Below are 19,385 nucleotides of genomic sequence, written 5' to 3' on the forward strand. Positions count from 1 at the left end.
GATGGGCTTTTAATTGCAGCGTCAAAAAGTACATTTCAGCAAGTTTGAAAAACGAGTGCATTATTTGATGAATGTTTTAATTATTTTAGTCATCTCAGCGTGAATGCCAGGTGTATATTTGGCATGGGTCTTCTTAGATATAAGCATCCTGATTCAATTTGAAAGCATACATGTTACAGTGGAGAAAATTATATTAAAAATTAACCGAAGTAAGGCATCTACTATCTATACAAGTTTGTTTTCCTGTTAATATTTTCCATTAAAACATACGTGGATTTGCATAAAAGCTTTCTTTCATTATTCACAGTGTAAGATATAGGGAGATCTAATTGTCTTTAGGATGATTTGTCCCTAAGGGGATAGATGTTCAGTTGCTTGTGTGTATCAGCTTTTATTTACTTATTTTTATTTTTTTGTTTCTTAAAATTTTTTATTTCCGTAGGTTTTTGGGGGAACAGGTGGTGTTTGGTTACATAATTAAGTCATTTAGTGGTGATTTGTCAGATTCTGATGCACCCATCATCTAAGCAGTATACACTGAACCCAATTTGTACTCTTTTATCCCTCACCCCCTACCCATTCCCCCAAGTGCCCAAAATCCATTGACATTCTTATGCCTTTGCATTCTCATAGCTTAGATCCCACTTGTGAGTGATAGCATATGATGTTTGGTTTTCCATTTCTGAGTTACTTCATTTAGAACATCAATCCCCAGTTCTACCCAGGTTGCTGAGAATGCCATTAATTAGTCCGTTTTTATGGCTGAGTAGTATTCACCATAACTTTTTTTTTCTTTTTTATTGTACTTTAAGTTCTGGGGTACATGTGCAGATCTTGCAGGATTGTTGCATAAGTACACACATGCCATGGTGGTTTTCTGTCTTCATCCCCCATCACCTACATCAGGCGTTTCTCCCAGTGTTATCCCTCCCCGACCTCCCTGCCCCCCACTGTCCCTCCCCTTGCCCCCTGTCCCCCAACACCCCAGTGTGTGATGCTTCTCTCCCTGTGCCCATGTGTTCTCATTGTTCAACACCCACCTATGAGTGAGAACATGCAGTGTTCGGCTTTCTGTTCTTGTGTCAGTTTGGAATGGTGGTTTCCAAATTCATCCATGTCCCTACAAAGGACACAACCTCATCATTTCTTATGGCTGCATAGTATTCCATGGTGTATATGTGCCACATTTTCTTTGTCCAGTCTATCATTGATGGGCATTTGGGTTGGTTCCAGGTCTTTGCTATCGTAAACAGTGCCACAGTGAACATATGTGTGCATGTGTCTTTATAATAGAACGATTTATAATCCTTTGGGTATATACCCAGTAATGGGATTGCTGGGTCAAATGGAATTTCTATTTCTAGATCTTTGAGGAATTGCCACACTATCTTACACAATGGTTGCACGAATTTACACTCCCAAAATGAGTGTAAAAGTGTTCCTATTTCTCCACATCCTCTCCAGCATCTGTTGTCTCCAGCTTTTTAATGATCACCATTCTAACTGGCATGAGATGATATCTCAATGTGTTTTTGATTTGCATTTCTCTAATGATGAGTGATGGTGAGCGTTTTTTCATTTGTTTGTTGGCCTCATAGATACTTTCTTGTGAAAAGCGTCTGTTCATATCCTTCACCCACTTTTGAATGGGCTAGTTTTCTCTTGTAAATCTGCTTTAGTTATTTCTAGATTCTGGATATTAGCCCTTTGTCAGATGGGTAGATTGCAAACATTTTTTCCTATTCTGTTGGTTGCCGGTTCACTCTAATGATTGTTTCTTTTGCTCTGCAGAAAGTCTTAAGTTTAATTAGATCCCATTTGTCTATTTTGGCTTTCGTTGCCATTGCTTTTGGTGTTTTAGTCATGAAGTCCTTGCATATGCCTATGTCCTGAATGATACTGCCTAGGCTTTCTTCTAGGGTTTTCATGGTATTAGGTCTTATGTTTAAATCTTTAATTTATCTAGAGTTAATTTTAGTGTAAGGTGTAAGGAAATGGTCCAGTTTCAGCTTTCTGCATATGGCTAGCCAGTTTTCCCAACACCATTTATTTATTGTCAGAATCAATATGCAATTTGGAAACTGCCAAATCAGTTCTAGAGATCCGAGAGGCTAAAATTTGGAGAGCAACATAAAGTTGGTCTTCCCAGGATGTGCTTGAACCAGCAGAGACCCAGAGTCCTAATTTTAAATGGTTGCTTTACTTGGTGAAGTAGATTGGATACCGGCTTTACAGACAAAATGCCCTTGACGTCTTGAATTTCAGTTCCTCAGAAAGGAAAATGAGGATATTAGAAGGATAATTTCTTTTATTCCTTCCAGCCCTAATATTTTGTGATTCATTTATTGGTTTGCATGCAGTTGAATGGTGATGGTGGCAACACTGTAAAAAGACTTTGAAAATGAATGAATTTATACAACAAGAAAAAATAAAGAGAGAAAATGTTAATAGTCTATTTTTAGTCCTACCAGGGTAAGGTACAAGTTATTTACCTAAATAGGTATAAAATGAAATTAAAAGTACTAGATATACGCAGGGGTAGTTTCCAGGAAGAAAGCTTATGGGAAGATGTTGATTTAAACACCTGGGTATTTACATTTACTTTCCATTTCTACCTTTTTCTGAAATTAGCTGTAGTCTTTTGCATATAGTTGGTGTTCAGTGAATGTTTGTGGAATGAATTGACTAATAAAAATATTGTTGGGCGTAGTTCATCCAAGCTGAAGAGTTTATGTGGCCCAGATCTTTGTGGTAGATCTTTGTGGTAACTCAAAGAAGAGGTGGCCCAATACAGATCGGTTAGATTAGGTTTGACCTCACAAATAATATTTTCAACTGAGTCAAGAACCTTACAAAAAGAAATTGTGATAAAGAACAAGGTTAGTATTTTTTTCCCCAAATTTTATCTCTGTTAGTTTTATCCTGAACTCACACATCAGGTTTTCTGAGAGAGATCTGTCATAACATTAGTCCCCTTTGCCCTAGTTTGTTACCCCTGCAATGAGAGCCAGGTCCATTGTCTGCTGCTGGTAGTTGCTCACCCATAGGTGAAGGATAAATCAATGTGTGTGTGTTTTAAATTTTTCTTATTAAATAGAATATACAGCTGTGTTTCTCCCCTCTTGGAAGGGTTTCCTTAGACATTTTCTGTACCTGAATCCTGACCTCTTTGGTATATATTAGTAAAATGTCTCCAGGAGCCAGATAACCCCCTGTGTTTTATTTATTATGACATAGAATTTTCTTCAAGTTCTGGGGCTTCACCTTTCTTGAAATGTAATACCCAGAAATATAACACTGCAGTCTTCTTTAGCTGTGGACCTGTTCATCAGATAACAATGTGGCCCCCTTGAGAAGACCTAAAAAGTTTTAGTATTTTGAATCAAAGCAATTAACTAGATAAATAGTTACAGTTTTAATTCTCATGGCATATGAAGGGTAGAATATTTTTACAGGAAGTGAAAGTAATCCTTCCCTTCTTTGTATCATATACATTTCTGAGGCTCAGCAGGCTAGGTGGTTCTTCAGGAGTACTGAGAAATTCAGGGATGTTTTATTTCTCTATAATTAGGTGTTTTAAGTGGGAAGAAACTCTACCAGGTCATGTAAATATTTTATGTAAAAATAGTAAATGATGGCTTATGTATAATAGATGGAGTAAGGTATGCTTTCTAAAATGACTTAAGAAAAAAATAAGACAATTGTAATATTATTAGAAACCACATCTGGGAATCTCTCCCTATATTTAACAACCTTGACTCTTGTAGTATTTCAGACTTATCTAAAAGATTTCTGTTTCTAGACATATGTCAATAGAATACTTAAATGTCTTTGAACCTTCTCTTGCATGGCACAGAATGTCAAAGAATCCTCATGATCATTTGTTCTATTCATATCTGTTGAAAGTTCTGGACTTGTGTGAGGGTACAATAATGTAAAAACTTGTATATATGTAGAAGGTAATATGCAAAGGTGATGAATGTTATTTTTTAAACCAATAATCTTTAATTTTTAATCTATTTGTTTAAAAAGATAAGCATTCTCTGACATTGTGACTGTGTTGATTAATTGGTTGGATACCTGTTGTTTGCCTCAGTCACTGAAACCAAGAGTGTATGGTATAACATCCTGTGCTCTCTAAAAATAGTTTCTGTGTTTCTGGTTTTGTTCTGAGTACATTACTTTTCTCTTTGGTCCTTATAATCACAGTTTTATTTTTTATTTTTAAAATTAGAGATAGAGTCTTGCTCTGTCACCCAGGCTGGAGTGCAGTTTCACTGTCATGGATTACTATATCCTCGAACTCCTGGGCTCAAGTGATCCTCCCAGTGCAGCCTCCCAAGTACCTGAAACTACACGTGTGCACCATCATGCTCGGCTAGTTTTTCAATTGTTTTGTAGAGATAGGGTCTTGCTGTGTTGCCCAAGCTGGTCTTGAACTCCTGGCCTCAAGCAGTCTTCCTGCTTCAACCTCTCAAAGTGTAGGGAATACAGTTGTAAGCCATTACACTCGGCCACAGTTTTAAAGTTTCAAAAGTAAGTAGAAATAACTAGTTGACTTACTTGATTTACTGTTTCTTTCAGCTTTTTGCCTGAATTCATCAGTGGAGACTTTGATTCTATTAGGCCTGAAGTCAGAGAATACTACGCTACTAAGGTAAATTATAAACACTTTTTTGTTCAAGAGCTTTCTCATATGATTGCTTTCTCTATGTTGTTTCCAATTTTTGTGGTGTATAGGAAGGGATTGATAAACTCACTAGTTGGTTACTTTTTATAATTTTTTTATTATAGCAATTGTAATATACATTCAAAATGGAAACTTATGCTTTTTCGAAATGGGTTTGCTGCCGGAACACAGGTGTCATGAAAACTATCCCTAAAAGCCGAAATGGGAAAGGAAAAGGCTCATGTCAACATTGTTGTCATTGGTCATGTAGATTCGGGCATGTCCACCACTACCAGCCATCTGATATATAAATGTGATGGCATTGACAAAAGAACCATTGAAAATTTTGAGAAGGAGGCTGCTAAGATGGGAATGGGCTCCTTCAAGTACGCCTGGGTCTTGGATAAACTGATAGCTGAGCATGAACATGGGATCACCATTGGTATCTCCTTGTGGAAATTTGAGACCAGCAAGTACTACGTGACTATCATTGATGCCCCAGGACACAGAGTCTTCATCAAAAACATGATTACAGGGACATCTCAGGCTGACTGTGCTGTCCTGATTGTTGCTGCTGATGTTGGTGAATTTGAAGCTGGTATCTCCAAGAATGGGGAGACCCGAGAGCATGCCCTTCTGGCTTACACACTGGATGTGAAGCAACTAATTGTTGGTGTTAACAAAATGATTCCACTGAGCCACCGGACAGCCAGAAGAGATATGAGGAAATCGTTAAGGAAGTCAGCATTTACATTAAGAAAATTGGCTACAACTCTGACACAGTAGCATTTGTGCCAATTTCTGGTTGGAATGGTGACAACATGCTGGAGCCAAGTGCTAACATGCCTTGGTCGAAGGGATAGAAAGTCACCTGTAAGGATGACAGTGCCAGTGGAACCCGCTGCTTGAGGCTCTGGACTGCAGCCTACCCCTGACTAGTCCAACTGACAAGCCCTTGCACCTGCCTCTCCAGGAGGTCTATAAAATTGATGGTATTGTTACTGTTCCTGTTGGCCAAGTGGAGACTAGTATTCTCAGACCTGGTATGGTGGTCACCTTTGCTCCAGTCGACATTACAACTGAAGTAAAATCTGTCGAAATGTACCATGAAGGTTTGAGTACAGCGCTTCCTGGGGATGATGTGGGCTTCAATGTCGAGAATGTGTCTGTCAAGGATGTTCATTGTGGCAACGTTGCTGGTGACAGAAAGAACGACCCACCAATGGAAGCAGCTGGTTTCACTGCTCAGGTGATTACCCTGAACCTTCCAGGCCAAATCAGTACTGGCTATGTCCCTGTACTGGATTGCCACAGGGCTTACGTTGCATGCAAGGTTGCTGAGCTGAAGGAAAAGATTGATCACCCTTCTGGTAAGAAGCTAGAAGATGGCCCTAAATTCTTGAAGTCTGGTGATGCTGCCATCATTGATATGGTTCCTGGCAAGCTCATGTTTGTTGAGAGCTTCTCAGACTATCCACCTCTGGATCGTTTTGCTGTTCATGATATGAGACAGACAGTTGCTGTGGGTATCCTCAAAGCAGTGGACAAGAAGGCTGCCGGAGCTGGCAAGGTCACCAGCTCTGCCCAGAAAACTCAGAAGGCTAAATGAATATATTCCCTAATACCTGCCACCTTGGTCTTAATCAGTGGTGGAGGTACAGTCTCAGAACTGTTTTAATTGGCCATTTAAGTTTAGTAGTAAAAGACTGGTCAGTGATAACAGTGCATTCAGAAGGAAAAGAGAATGTTTCGTGGATCACTATGATTTTCTTTTTTGCATGTGGCAATTTTAAGTTAATGGTTTTTAAAATCAGTACTTGTTAATGGAAACAACTTGACCAGATATTTGTCACAGAATTTTGAGAACCATTTAAAAAGTTTAATAAGAAAAAAATAAAAAGGAAACTTACAAAGTGACAAGTTGCAACACAATCTTGGGGAAATTTTATCACCATCATATAAAAATTAATCCTTTAAACATATATATTTAAAAAGAGCTTATAATTTATATATGCTCATTTAATAATACACAATTGTTGCCTATATCCTCATTATTATATATTTCTCATGGATCATTTTAACTTCATTTAATGGATGTACCTTACTTCACTTAGCAAATTCCAAATAAATGTACATTTCAGGTGTGCATTTTTTTTTGCTTTGTAAACTCTGCTAAAATCATCTTTGTAAATGAATTTTTGTAAAAATGCATAATTTTATATTCATAGGAATTTAGAACCAACATTTTTCTTTAACGTTTAGTTTTTTTGAAATTACTCTGTTTTGAATAAAACTGTTTGCTACAACTTGAGATTGATAATCAGTATCTTTTTAAAAGGTGTTAATTTTCTCAATATTTTGCAAATTTTTCAAAGATCTTTGCCATGTAAGAACATATAAATGATCTGATTGAGAATTATGTAAGTCACATGGGAGTGTATTAAAGTAACCAATAATTCAAGGTCTCAGTGGTTTTAAAAGACAATGAAGAGTTTTTCAAATAAAATTTGTAACATTAGTAATTCTTGTAGCCACAACACCGTCATCTGTGTTTAATTCTAAACTGGCATTAGCAAAGTACACATTTTTTAAAAAACAAACATCGGGTATTAAAATCACAAAACTTTAAATTCTTCATGAGGCTTGGGGAGAGAGAATTCAAAAAGAAGAGAAGAAACCTTTCTCAGAAAGGAAGGAGGGAAGAAAAAGGTAGGAAAATGTAAAGAAAGAGGAAAAAAGAAACATGATTCTAGGTGGGAAAACAAAGGGGCTATACTTATGAAGTATGGCTTGTTATGATATGGAAATTCTGGGGCTGGCAGTGAATGCAGGTCTCCGCACATTCCATCTGCCCACCAGCTGATCAGACTTCCCCTTAGCAAATGAAGACTGTTCCCAAGTCAGTGTTTGATATTCATGCTCAATTACTTTAACATTGGCATGTTCCTACTCATTCCCCACAGTCTCACTTCTCATTAACTCCATACCTCAACCTCGGTGGGATGGAAAGCCACAGCTTTGCTTACAATGCAGAGTTTTACAAATGCATAAATATTAATCATATTTTCAGGAGCAGAAGAAACAGCGAGAGAGGCAGGGACAAGCAGACCCAAAAACATGTTGAAGATCTGGTCAGGTGTGACTCCTCTCCTCCTTCTTTAATGCTGCTGGCTTGAAGCACCAGCCTGATCACTGCTGTCCAAGATAAGGAAATAGGGGAAGCCAGCCTTTTTATTTCTATAGGCAGTAAAACGAGGGTCAAGAATAGAGGAAAATTTTTAGTTAATGCCCCTTGATGAATTTCTCTTATATTTCCTGCTTCACTTTATTTTAACCTTAAAAACTAAATTATATTTTTAAGGTTTAGTTTCTAAAGTAAGATTTAGCTCAATCTTCTAATCTTGAGCTGCATAGTTCTAGGTTGATGCAGTACAGTCCATTTTCTCCATGTGTCAATGAGTATTGAACTCACTGCTTTGAACTTTTAGGCCAAGTTCCTAGAGGGCACAGATGATGCCTTTTATATAGTTAATGTGCCCTGTAGAGCACATGGTGAGTGTTTGGCTCTAGTTTTAATAATGATGATAATTACAAGAAGTTAATGCAACATTACACACGATTCATATAAGCCATTATCTCCAACTTAAACAGCCTTTACACTGCTCTTTCACAATTGAAAGGTAGTTATCTTCATTTTCAAATATACTCCCTCCCTACCTGATCCGGGTTTGCAGTGAAGGTGAAACTGGGGATCTAATACAATGAAGAAATTTAAAATGCCAAAACTTTGTTAAAATCAAAAAGTGGATTGTGTAGCCAGCATTTATTCATACAAAGTGTTGAGCCTGGCAGCTGGTATACAGTCCTTAATTTATTCTGTAAAGTCCTTGTTTTCAGGTAGCTACAACATCTTGATGCTTTCCCTTTTGCCTGTTTGAGTTCCTCTCTGCCTGGTTCACTACTATTAACTCAGAATGAGGAATATCTTACTGATTTTCCTCTTGATATTTTATTTTTCGTTTTTCTGGGTCAGTCAATGCTTCTTTGATTCAAAGCTAAAATCACCTGCTTCAGTCTTCTTAATTATTCCATCTATTATGCTTACCACCAGGTTAATTTTCTGAGAACTTTAGAAGAAGTTAGGCTCTCTCATCTAAGTCCTGATATTCTTTCATTACTATATTCTGTGGAGTCTTCAATGGATTTAGGAAAGGGAGCTTTAAACATGTTTCCTTCATATTTAGAGGGTTAAGGAACTAGGTGCAGGATTTAGCTAATGCCTTAAAAAAATTACAGAATAACAAGGGTTTTCCATAAATGTAGGTATAGGATAGGAGTTAAAACATGTAAATATAATAATAAAAATATGAACTACAGTCAACCCTTGGTATCCAAGGATCCATCCCACAGGGGATGAGGAACCCTGGGATATTCAAGGCCTACTAAGGGACTTAAGCATCTTCATATTTTGGTGTTCTCTAGAGTCCTGGAGCCAATTCCCTGTAGATATGAAAAGCCTACTATAATTTAAAATAGAATAAATTAAACAATATTCTTTATCCCAGTTTTTTGATGAGGGAAGGGAGGCCTAGAAAGCTAAGCGACTTCCACAGAATGGTAGAGCTAGTGAGAGACAGCTTTAGAATCGGTGCCCAAGTTTTCTATAAAAAGAATGTTATTAGAACGGGACTGGGTCACTGCTACCGCTTCTCAACAGATAACACCTTTGGCCTATAGAGTAAGACAGTTGTTCCTTGCACTGGATATGTAGCATCCCTGGGAATGAATGCCACTATCACTATCAATGAGATAATAGTCAATGACAGTATCAAATACTTTACATTATGTTTCCAGCATGTCCCTCTAAACCTTTGATTTTGAGGCAAGAAGGGTAAAGGTGCAATAGTTAGAGCAGACCATGAATGACCAAAATCTTATAAACTGATAAATTCTAAATTACCTATTAATAAAAGCTACTTATAAGATATTGCATTGAGTCAAGATAGAACACTGAAGAATCAGAGTGATTTGGTCATAGGAAATTAGCAAGGGGATAGGCAAGTTTTTAGCATGTCTTTCTTTGCGCTACCAGTTAGTATTTTGGCATTCCAGAAAGTGTTGCTGTCAACACAAGGCCATGTTCCAGAGGGTGTGCTGAAAACAACCCTAGTCATAAGTCAGGAATAGGACTCTAGGTCCAAGTTCTGATTTTATCTTCTCTGTTAATCCTTTCAAGTCCTAGAAGAACATAGCATCAAGAATATTGCAGCAACGTTCCCAAAGACTCATTATAGCTGTATTTATGCAGGCAAGCTTGATTAAGGAAATACATTGAACCTCTACATATATGGTGAATGAGGCTAGCAGAAAAGGTGAGTCAATGCTGAACCACAGATTCTCTGTTGCAGAGATAATAAGATAATTCCAGGTCCCCAGGTAATTGCACTATAAACTGGAGGAGTGGAGAAAGAAATGTAGGCAGATTTTTTTGTCTCCTGTCTTTCGTTGTATCCTTTTTCCTCTTGGGAAAGATAAGAGTTTTTAAAAGCAAATTGCATGAAATATTGACAACTATATCTTATTAAACCAATATTTTTGATATATTTTCCCATCGTCATTGAATACTTGAATGACCATACCCACATTTTTGAGGAGCAGGGGGAGTATATCTAATCTTAAAAAACCAATGCTCCCTTTTATAAATATAAAATGCTATAAATATTACATGCAATAGCAGAAAATGTCTCATCATTTTACATTTTATCATAATGGCTATTTCCTGTATAAATGTGTTTCAGTTACATTTTAGGGAATTGGGGTTTAAATATAACTTTCTCAGTCAGAATAATTGGAAATTGTCATCTGGTTGACATTTGAATAGAATGTCTGATTTTTGATAAATGGATTACTGATGATATGCAGAAAATGCTTGTATTTTAATTCCAATTTAAAGAGGACACTGATTCTTAAATAGTGGGGAGGACGGGTTATCGGGTGGAGGGTATAGTCCAGTGTGGATATCAAATAATACTTAATCTTGGCTATTAGTAGTGTGCATTTTAGTTTTTTAGGCTTTTATAAGTAATAAAGTGATTTTTTTCTTGGACTAAGTGAAAATTACATTTGTGTTTTTAGTTTGCACATATGAAAGTTGAAAGTCTTGCCACCACATGTGAAACTAAATCATGGTTTTACCTCCCTTTCTCATGTGCTTATAGTAATGATCTAATAATGGCATACATGTAAAGTTCTCTGGAAATACTAAAGCACTGTTTTAATATAAGCTGGTAGTATTTTATTTTACTTTGTAAAATTGTTTGCTTAAGATCTTTTAAATATTTTATTGTTTCTCAATAACACTGTTTTTTAAAAAATATTTCCAAACAGTTCATCTTTGCAAGTGTGTAGATGTAATTCATAATCAGAATTGCATAGGATATCTTTTTGAATTTTATAAGGCCTCAGGTTTGATTCTATTTACATTTCACAGAATCCTCCAGTTAAAAACATCTCCATTGATCCACCTGATCTCATGAATCTTATTATTTTCTACTCTTAGCTACGTCTGTTTTTCAGTTCTTCTCAGCCACATGCCAACAACTTTTAGATGAAAAATTAATTAATTGAGAGAAAATGACAAACAGGACTGTTAGAAATTGTGAACAGTTAGTTAGTAAGTTTGACTATTATGCCAAACAGAGGAAACTATACAAAATATATAAAGCTCAACTCAATTTTTTGATATATTTCTTTAAAAATGTAAACAAAATGAAACAAAGCCTGGAGTGTAATAAATTTTTAGGCTTAAACATGAAGTCTAATTAACATATGCTGAGATATAAAGGCTTTGCTAAGGGAATTATAGACAGGCAGTTTCCCTTGACAACTGAGTGACAGGTTCTTCACTTTATGTTCCTTAAACTGGCTGTCTAACCCTTATTAGCATCTCACCAAGGGAATGATGAGACTGCCAGGGGAAGATTATGTGAAACTATCTCTTGAATATGCCTTAATTCTTATGCCTGCCTCAGTCATAGTCCTTTCAAATTGACTTTATTGCCATCTATGTTTTTTGAAGCTTGTTTTGTTTGAATTTGTTTAACATACTGAAGGCTTTCAGAAAGAGCTAGACTTTGCCCTTTACATTTAAGAACTCCCAAGTGAGGCACACAGGACCCCCAGGGGCACCTGTCTGCCTCTTCTCATTCGTCTGATGTTACACTCTGTGTTCTCCAGGGCCTCTGTGACTCTCTCTTCTTTCATTTTTCCAACTCATGGGATTCTTCCTCCTCCTAAACCCAACTATGACAACCTAAAAAATAATAACCAAATATGTTTAGTGCTTAAAATATGCCAGATATTTGTATATGCACTTTGATTTATGAATTCAAGTTCCCCATCTGGAAATGGTGGTTACTCTCTTGTTTGTAGTTTCTTGCAGAGTTTGAGATAAACAATTCTACCATCATCTTCCTTCTTTTCACTGTTAACACATGAACTTCTGGAACCTGAAGTCTGTGGTCATTCATCCTGGTATCCCTAGGATTAGTAGGTTCAGATTGAAGTTTATATGAAGCAGGCATCTAATCCTTTTCAAACTAGAACAGCAAAGCACTGGTCCTGCTTTGCTTCATATAAAAAAGATTTCTGTGATCAAATGATTGTGTGAAATTTGCCATTTTGTATGCCATTTTGGAAACCCACTATGCATGTATGTAAGTCTACCAAAAATCTAATTTTCCCTTAATGTTTCTCAAATGTATTTGGCTGCAGAACATTTACTCTTTACCCACCAACACCTGTTTTAATATATTGGTTTTCAACTAGGCTAAAATGTATTTAGATTCTTATGAGCTCCTTTCACTTCTTCAGAAACTTTTCAGTGAAAGTCATCCTTAAAAAAAAGAGACTAATCAACACACCTTTGAAAATAACAAAAAGGGGGGATTTTTAGGGCAGTGAAAAATATGCTGTATGATATTGCAGTGGTGGATGCATGTCACTATACATTTGTCCAAGTCTCTAAAAGGTGCAACTCCATGAGTGAACCCTGGTGTAAACTGTGAACTTCGGGTGACTGTGATGTGTTGGTACAGGTTCATCAGTTGTAATAAATGTACTGCTCTGGTGCAGGATGTTGTTGACAGGGGAGGCTCTGCATGTACAGGGGCAGGGGATATATGGGGTATCTCTGTACCTTCCTCTCTATTTTGCTGTGAACTTACTATAAAAAAATTAGGTCCTAAGGAAAAAAACAAGATTAGCAAAGGTGCTCTTAGGACAATAAATCAATTATGACAACCACAAAATAATAACCAAATATGTTTAATGCTTAAAATATGCCAGATGTTTTTATACACACTTTCATTTATGAATTCATTTAACCCTTGACAAACTTTATTGTGTTAGAACTATTGTTATTCACATTTTACAGATAAATGGAGGGACAAAGAGACTGAATGACTTGTTTAGGGTTACATAGCTAGGAAGTGGTAGAAGTGGGATTCAAACAGGCAGTCTACCCACAGAACACAGGCTGTTTTCTATACACTGTGCTGAGGCAGGAGAATAGGGTCTGGAGGCATGGAACCTAAGGCTAATTCATGCTGACTTCCTAGAACTAAATCAAAAGCAAAACCCCCAACTTTTCACACATAAGAAACAAAAGAGTTGGAGGCTACTCCCTTTGGAACCCCCCCGTTTTTTGGGCAGCAGATGGAAAATTGAAAGAACCTCTGATTGGCTGCAGGATCAACCAATCAGACGTTTGCATAGGAGTGTAACTTTGTAACTTTTCTGCAACCAATCAGACATTTGCATAGCAGTGTAACTTTGTAACTTTGCTTTAGCCTCTGATTGGTTTCTTCTGCAACCAATCGGACTGATTCCAGACCAAATCTTTGCATGGAAGTGGAACTTTGTAACTTCACTTTAGCCTCTGATTGGTTGCTTTCTACAACCAATAAGACATTTACATAGGGTGTAGCCTTTGGAATTTCACTTCAACCTCTTATTGGTTCCCTTCTGCAACCACTTAGACTGATTGTGGGCCACTACTTTGTTTGTATTGGGTGTACACCAAGTGACGAATGGGAAACTTCTAGAGGGTATTTAAAACCCAGATAATTCTGTAACTGGGCTCTTGATAATGTTTCTGTGTGCATCCAGTCTCAGAAATCTGTTCTTGGTCTGGGTATCATCCCTTTAAAACCACTATGAATATGTCAAAGGAGTAATTAGCCCTCCACCAGGGCTCTTCACCAAGTCTCTCCAGAAAGTACGTGGAGCCGCTGAGCATAGGGGCTGAGGGCTGGTGCGGCTCATGCCTGTAATCTCAGCACTTTGGAAGGCCGAGGTGGGTGGATCATGAGGTCAGGAGATTGAGACCATCCTGGCTAACACAGTGAAACCCCGTCTCTACTAACAATATGAAAAATTAGCTGGGCCTGGTGACATGCGTCTGTAGACCCAGCTACTCAGGAGGCTGAGGCAGGAGAATCACTTGGACCTGGTAGGCAGAGGTCGCCACTGCACTCCAGCGACAGAGCAAGGCTCTGTCTCTGAAAAAAAAAAAAAAAAAAAAAAAAAAAAAAGGCTTATTTAAGCATCCTCATTGTGGAAGAATTTCTTTACCTATTTGTTTTAGGGTTCCTAAAGACCACTCCAGGTTTGGTGATTCACAGAGAGGACTTAACATGTAGTTGTGTTCAGGGCCATGATTTACAACAGCAAAAAGATGCAAAGCAGAATCAGCAAAGGGAGAAGATGCGTGGAGCATAGCCCTGAGAAGACCAGTCACCAGTTCCAGTGATTAGTGGAGTCAGTTGAATGTTGACATCTGTGAGGTGTTGTCACTGGGAAGTTCATTTGAGACACAGTGCCCAAAATTTCACTAAGGAATGGTTACATAGGCAGCCACAATTTCTGCATGGCATATACCAAAAATTTAGAGAATTTTTCAGAAGGAAAGAAAGCAGGTGCTCAGTGTAAATCATGTTATACTATACGGGCAGCCTACACACGGTGATCCACTGTTATTTAGAGAAAGTTTTGTATCAGTGTAGGGTTGGGCACGGTGGCTCATGCCTATAATCCCAGCACTTTGGGAGACTGAGAAGGGAGGATCTCTTGAGGTCAGGAGTTTGAGACCAGCCTGGCCAACATGGCAAAACCCCATCTCTACTAAAAAATACAAAAAAATTGGCCAAGCATAGTGGCACACACCTGTGATCCCAGCTAATCAGGAGGCTGAGGCACGAGAATCCGAGACAGAGGTTGCAGTGAGCTGAGATTGTGTCACTGCACTCCAGCCTGGGAGACAGAATGAGACTCTTTCTCAAAGAAAAAGTTTTCTATCAGTGTAGGAACTATATACCATCCAAGTTTCCTGATGTCAGCCAAAGGCCAATCTTGCAAGCAGGCCATTTTAAAGATAGCAGTCTCAACAAGCCTGCTATGCTAAGTTCCTCGTACCCTCTTTCACCCGGAAGTCTGGCTCGGGTTTTAGGAAGAAAGCCATTATTTAAAACCGTACGCTCTTCTAAAAAGACATTCAATTTCCATTAACAGAAGGGATGACTTTCTTGTTTGAAACACTATAGCTTTCATTCAATGCCTCGTTGAAAGAAAAGGTTACTTTACAACACATAGGACAAAGATTATTCTAGATTAGAGTGTCTCTTTAAGTTTGGGAAAGAATGGAGAATTGCTACAAGGTTAAATTGCATTTCTTCTTTTCCCTTATACACCATCTAGATACCAGAAAGAGAATACTAGATTATATTAGGCAGCCTGTTACTTAGAGTTTCTGAGAGTTGAATCATGTGACATTCTTGCAGAAGAAATCATTCCTTGTAGGCTATTGATGATTTTAAACAAAAACACCTTTTTAGTTTGAAAAGTATAAATGTTTTTAGAAGACTGGTAAATAAAAGGAACAGTCTGCCACAGTACACTTTATACAATGAAGAAGAAAGTGGCAATTAGTTATTTTGTGATTATATCTCTGCAGGGAAAAAGATGATATTCATACCTGTATCAACGAACAGAGATCTTTTAGATTTCAGTTTGCTTTATGGTACTCCCCTTCTTAGCAAATTTGAGAACAAGTCTGAGCTAATTTTAGATCTGTGTCTTTAGTTATTCAGAGTATCTGTTATTTTGAGGTATGCCTGCTGTGTCCTTAGTCTGGAAGGCAGTTTTTAATTACAGAGTTCCAGTCAATTCCATTTAATGAATGATTATGGGCTCTTACTATTGAAACTTGAATGTATTCGATTTCTCCAAAACTCTTGAAAATACCCCAAAATATTTTTAAATGTGTAACTTGCATACTGATGAGAAGAAAGGCAATGTCAGCAATGAATAGGGGAACATAAAGGAGCTAACATGTTAAAACTCAGTAAAACTTTTACCATTGCTTTTTTGCTGAAGACGTTCCATGTCAATATGCCAGTATGAAGGTATAGGAAATCATACTTCATGTTTTTTAAGAGCCAGCTTTAAAGATGGTCTTTGATATCTTCTTACCTCATTTGCTTTACCTTATCGATTGATAACTAATTTTTCCTCTGAGCATGTTCATTTCTTTTCATTCTGTCCATTAGCCACTCAGCCCTCAACTGAATGAACCACTTCCCATCCCTGCTGCACATTCCAGAATTATCTTAACTTTCTCTTTCCTTCTCCTCCGATGGAAATAATCTTTTCCTCAATGAAACTGATTTCTGTTTCCTATTAAGGAACAAGAAAATCAATTAAATTAATTAACAGCAGGAAATCCATGATGAATTGTGTCTCCTAAGATTATATTTTAAAAGGATGAAGTATTTATCTGTATATATTACTAATAGGAATACATATTTTTACTTTCCTAGAAAGTACTCTGGCATCAAATATCAAGGAATCTGAAAATGCTGTCATAATTTTCCCAGTGATTTTATTTCTAGAATTCAAGTCTAAAAAAAAAAACCAGAACCAAACATGTATACACAAAGATGTTGATTATAATGGTATGTTTAAAAGAAAAAGTCAACTTATGTCATAAATATATTAATATAATGATAATATAATGAGTTGAAGAAGAAGAAAAAAGGGATAGATAAGCATTCATTGCCCATTTTCAGGAGGCTGCAAAAACCATGAAGACTTCTAAGTCTTCCGAAGTAGCATAGTCATGTGGGGTCATCATGTCTGCCTAACAGCTAATGGATGTTCAGGTATTTAAAACTAGAGAATAATAACTAAATAAATGTTTCTATAAATTATAAAGGCATTTTTCTGCTTAATTTTGCCCAAATATCAAAAGTTTAATTAAGCAGAATATTAAGCAAGGTACAAAGCATGATAGGTTCTGATCCCTATCATGGTGTTCTTATCAGTTGTGTGACCTTGGACAAGTTATATAATCTCTGGGAACTACAGTCTGCATATTTTAAAATGTGAGAATTACATTTACCTTATAAAGTTATTATGGGGATTCAGGAATGTAATTCATGTAAAGTGGTTCATATCTCATATAATACTAAATGTACTCAAATGTTCTTATTAATGTTACTCATTTAGTGAGGAAGGCAGTTAATTGTCAATAGATCACAACCTTTAAGATTGGATACTTTAAAGGTTATCTCATTTTATCAGAGAATTAGGCTATATTTTGTTGGAGAATTTTAGTTTATTGAGAAGAATCTTAGATTTTATTAACTACATACATTGTATTTAATTCTACTAGGTAAGGGTCTATATGCAAGTCACTTGAAATAAATTTTTAAAAATGATGTGCATGATACCTAGGAGGAAATAGCACTTATGAGTTCCTAACCTTATAAACTCAGTCCATAAAGTTACAGTAGATGTCTCAGAGCCCCATAAAATCTTTCAGAATAATTTGCCCAAGTGTTTTCTGTCCTGGGTAAATGGATGGGTACTAAATTATGACTTGACCTAAAATGAATAAGCTAATAGCAAACTTGGGAATGTTTTCACCAGACTAAACTCCTGGCCTCTTGTTTTATGAAGCCAAGTCTCTCTGGATATAGTGCATGAAATAATTAATATTACATTTTTTTCAAAGGATCTGTTTTCTTTCCCATTAAAGAATTTTAGAGGAGTCAGCATAGTATAATCTGATAGGTTTTATGTGTGTCAAATGTAAAAATTCATTAACCTATATTAGTTAAATTATTGACAAACAGTAAATTAAGTAATTGAGAATGACTAATGACTTTTGCATTGGTCTTTTGAAATTAGGTGGATTATTGACACTCATTGCCTTGTAATAATTTCTTTTTGTTGTCAGTAAATTTAAAAAATAGTTTGCAAGTATCGACACAAAGTTCTTTAGAGAATATTAATATTCTAGTAAACTTGAGGTGGTCTGCCTGTGTCATCTGCTGTTACTAAAGATTCTTCCCAGGTTCTGAGGTGAGCATTTGATATGTATTCATCACTATGCATCATCTCATTTAATCTTAACAGCAATTTTGATTTTTATATTATTTTATTACAGATGGAGCTGTGAGGTTCAGAGAGATTTTTTTTTTAATCTAAACCTTTTTCCTCATAATAAATTTCTTACTGTTTGAACCCTCTTTCCTTTTTAAAAATGCATACATATACCACACTGAACATAAACCTATCCCTTTTAGATGATTTGTGATTTTATTGTGATTGGGACCATATATTATGAGCATATATTTTATGTTTGCTATAGCTCTATATATTGGCAGTATGGAAAATTTAGCTGAACCCTGATCATTCCAGGGCTTGTTCTAAAAATCGTTTATTAATTTTTTGCTAAGTTCCTTATATCAGTTTTTTTCTTTGCCATTTGTTTTTTAATTAAAAGTAAGTTAAAAATTATTCGAACATATTCTGAATTTTTTTTCTGTAGTACTTTATACTACCGCACTTGTTAACCTCAATGAGCATGTATATTTCAATTTTCCTTACTGGTGTTAGTTTTGTTAACATTAATGTATTTTAAACTTAATTGCATATGAAGTGCTAATTTTTGTTATTTTTGAGAATCTGCGTTAATTATGTCCAAATAGAAAAGAGTTATTAATTTCCTCAAGGCAGCATTATTATATAATGAGTAAAAAATAACAGTGTTTCTTCTCTGTGTGAGACTCATTTTCTGATTTATATGAGTTTATATTCATGAGAAAAATACCATTATTTTTATGAGGAAGTAAATGGGTTTTAATTCAACCATCATATGTCTAGCCACTAAACGTCTATTGACTTATTGATGTATGTCCGTACTATCCTAGTGACTGAGAGTGCAGATGTCAATTTCCCTGTATTCAAGGAGTGCTGTTTACTCTTCCTCCCTGAAGATCCTGTTTCCCCCCAAATAATAGACAAGATTTGAGAGACAAGGATTTTTGCCTGTATATTGTGTGAGTTTGAGTTGTACCACTTTAATTTGCTCCATGAGTATCTCTTTGTAACATAGTGTTTCAGTTTTAGTAAGTTTTTTACCTCTTTCTTCAGTTCCCTCAAACATGATGAATGATCATGTTGACAATAAGGATTAAATTACCTTATTTGTAACATTCTGCACTTTTAATATTTGCTTTCAAATTTTGTTTTTGTAGACCTTAGGGCATTCACTAGTTTAATGTGAACTCATGATATTTCCTTTATCATTGTGAATTATTTCCATTTGTTATTGCTGAACTTGTTATTCGGCTTGTTATATCTTTTCAATTCA

The 19,385-nt window shown here is 36.3% G+C and overlaps 1 protein-coding gene and 1 pseudogene across 1 annotated transcript in view; both read left to right on the forward strand.

The window, feature by feature from the left end:
* TPK1 (thiamin pyrophosphokinase 1) overlaps positions 1 to 19,385 on the forward strand; it is a 395,367-nt gene that overhangs the window by 172,123 nt on the left and 203,859 nt on the right. The window contains exon 5 of the mRNA XM_012447567.2: positions 4,585 to 4,657. Coding sequence (XP_012302990.2) covers positions 4,585 to 4,657 — 73 coding nt within the window. The remainder of the gene's footprint in view (positions 1 to 4,584; positions 4,658 to 19,385) is intronic.
* On the forward strand, positions 4,892 to 6,278 carry LOC105713761 (elongation factor 1-alpha 1-like; annotated as a pseudogene).

Source organism: Aotus nancymaae, unplaced genomic scaffold (genome assembly GCF_030222135.1).
Source record: "Aotus nancymaae isolate 86718 unplaced genomic scaffold, 86718_ANA_hifiasm-v0.15.2.pri h1tg000002l, whole genome shotgun sequence".
NCBI lineage: Eukaryota > Metazoa > Chordata > Mammalia > Primates > Aotidae > Aotus > Aotus nancymaae.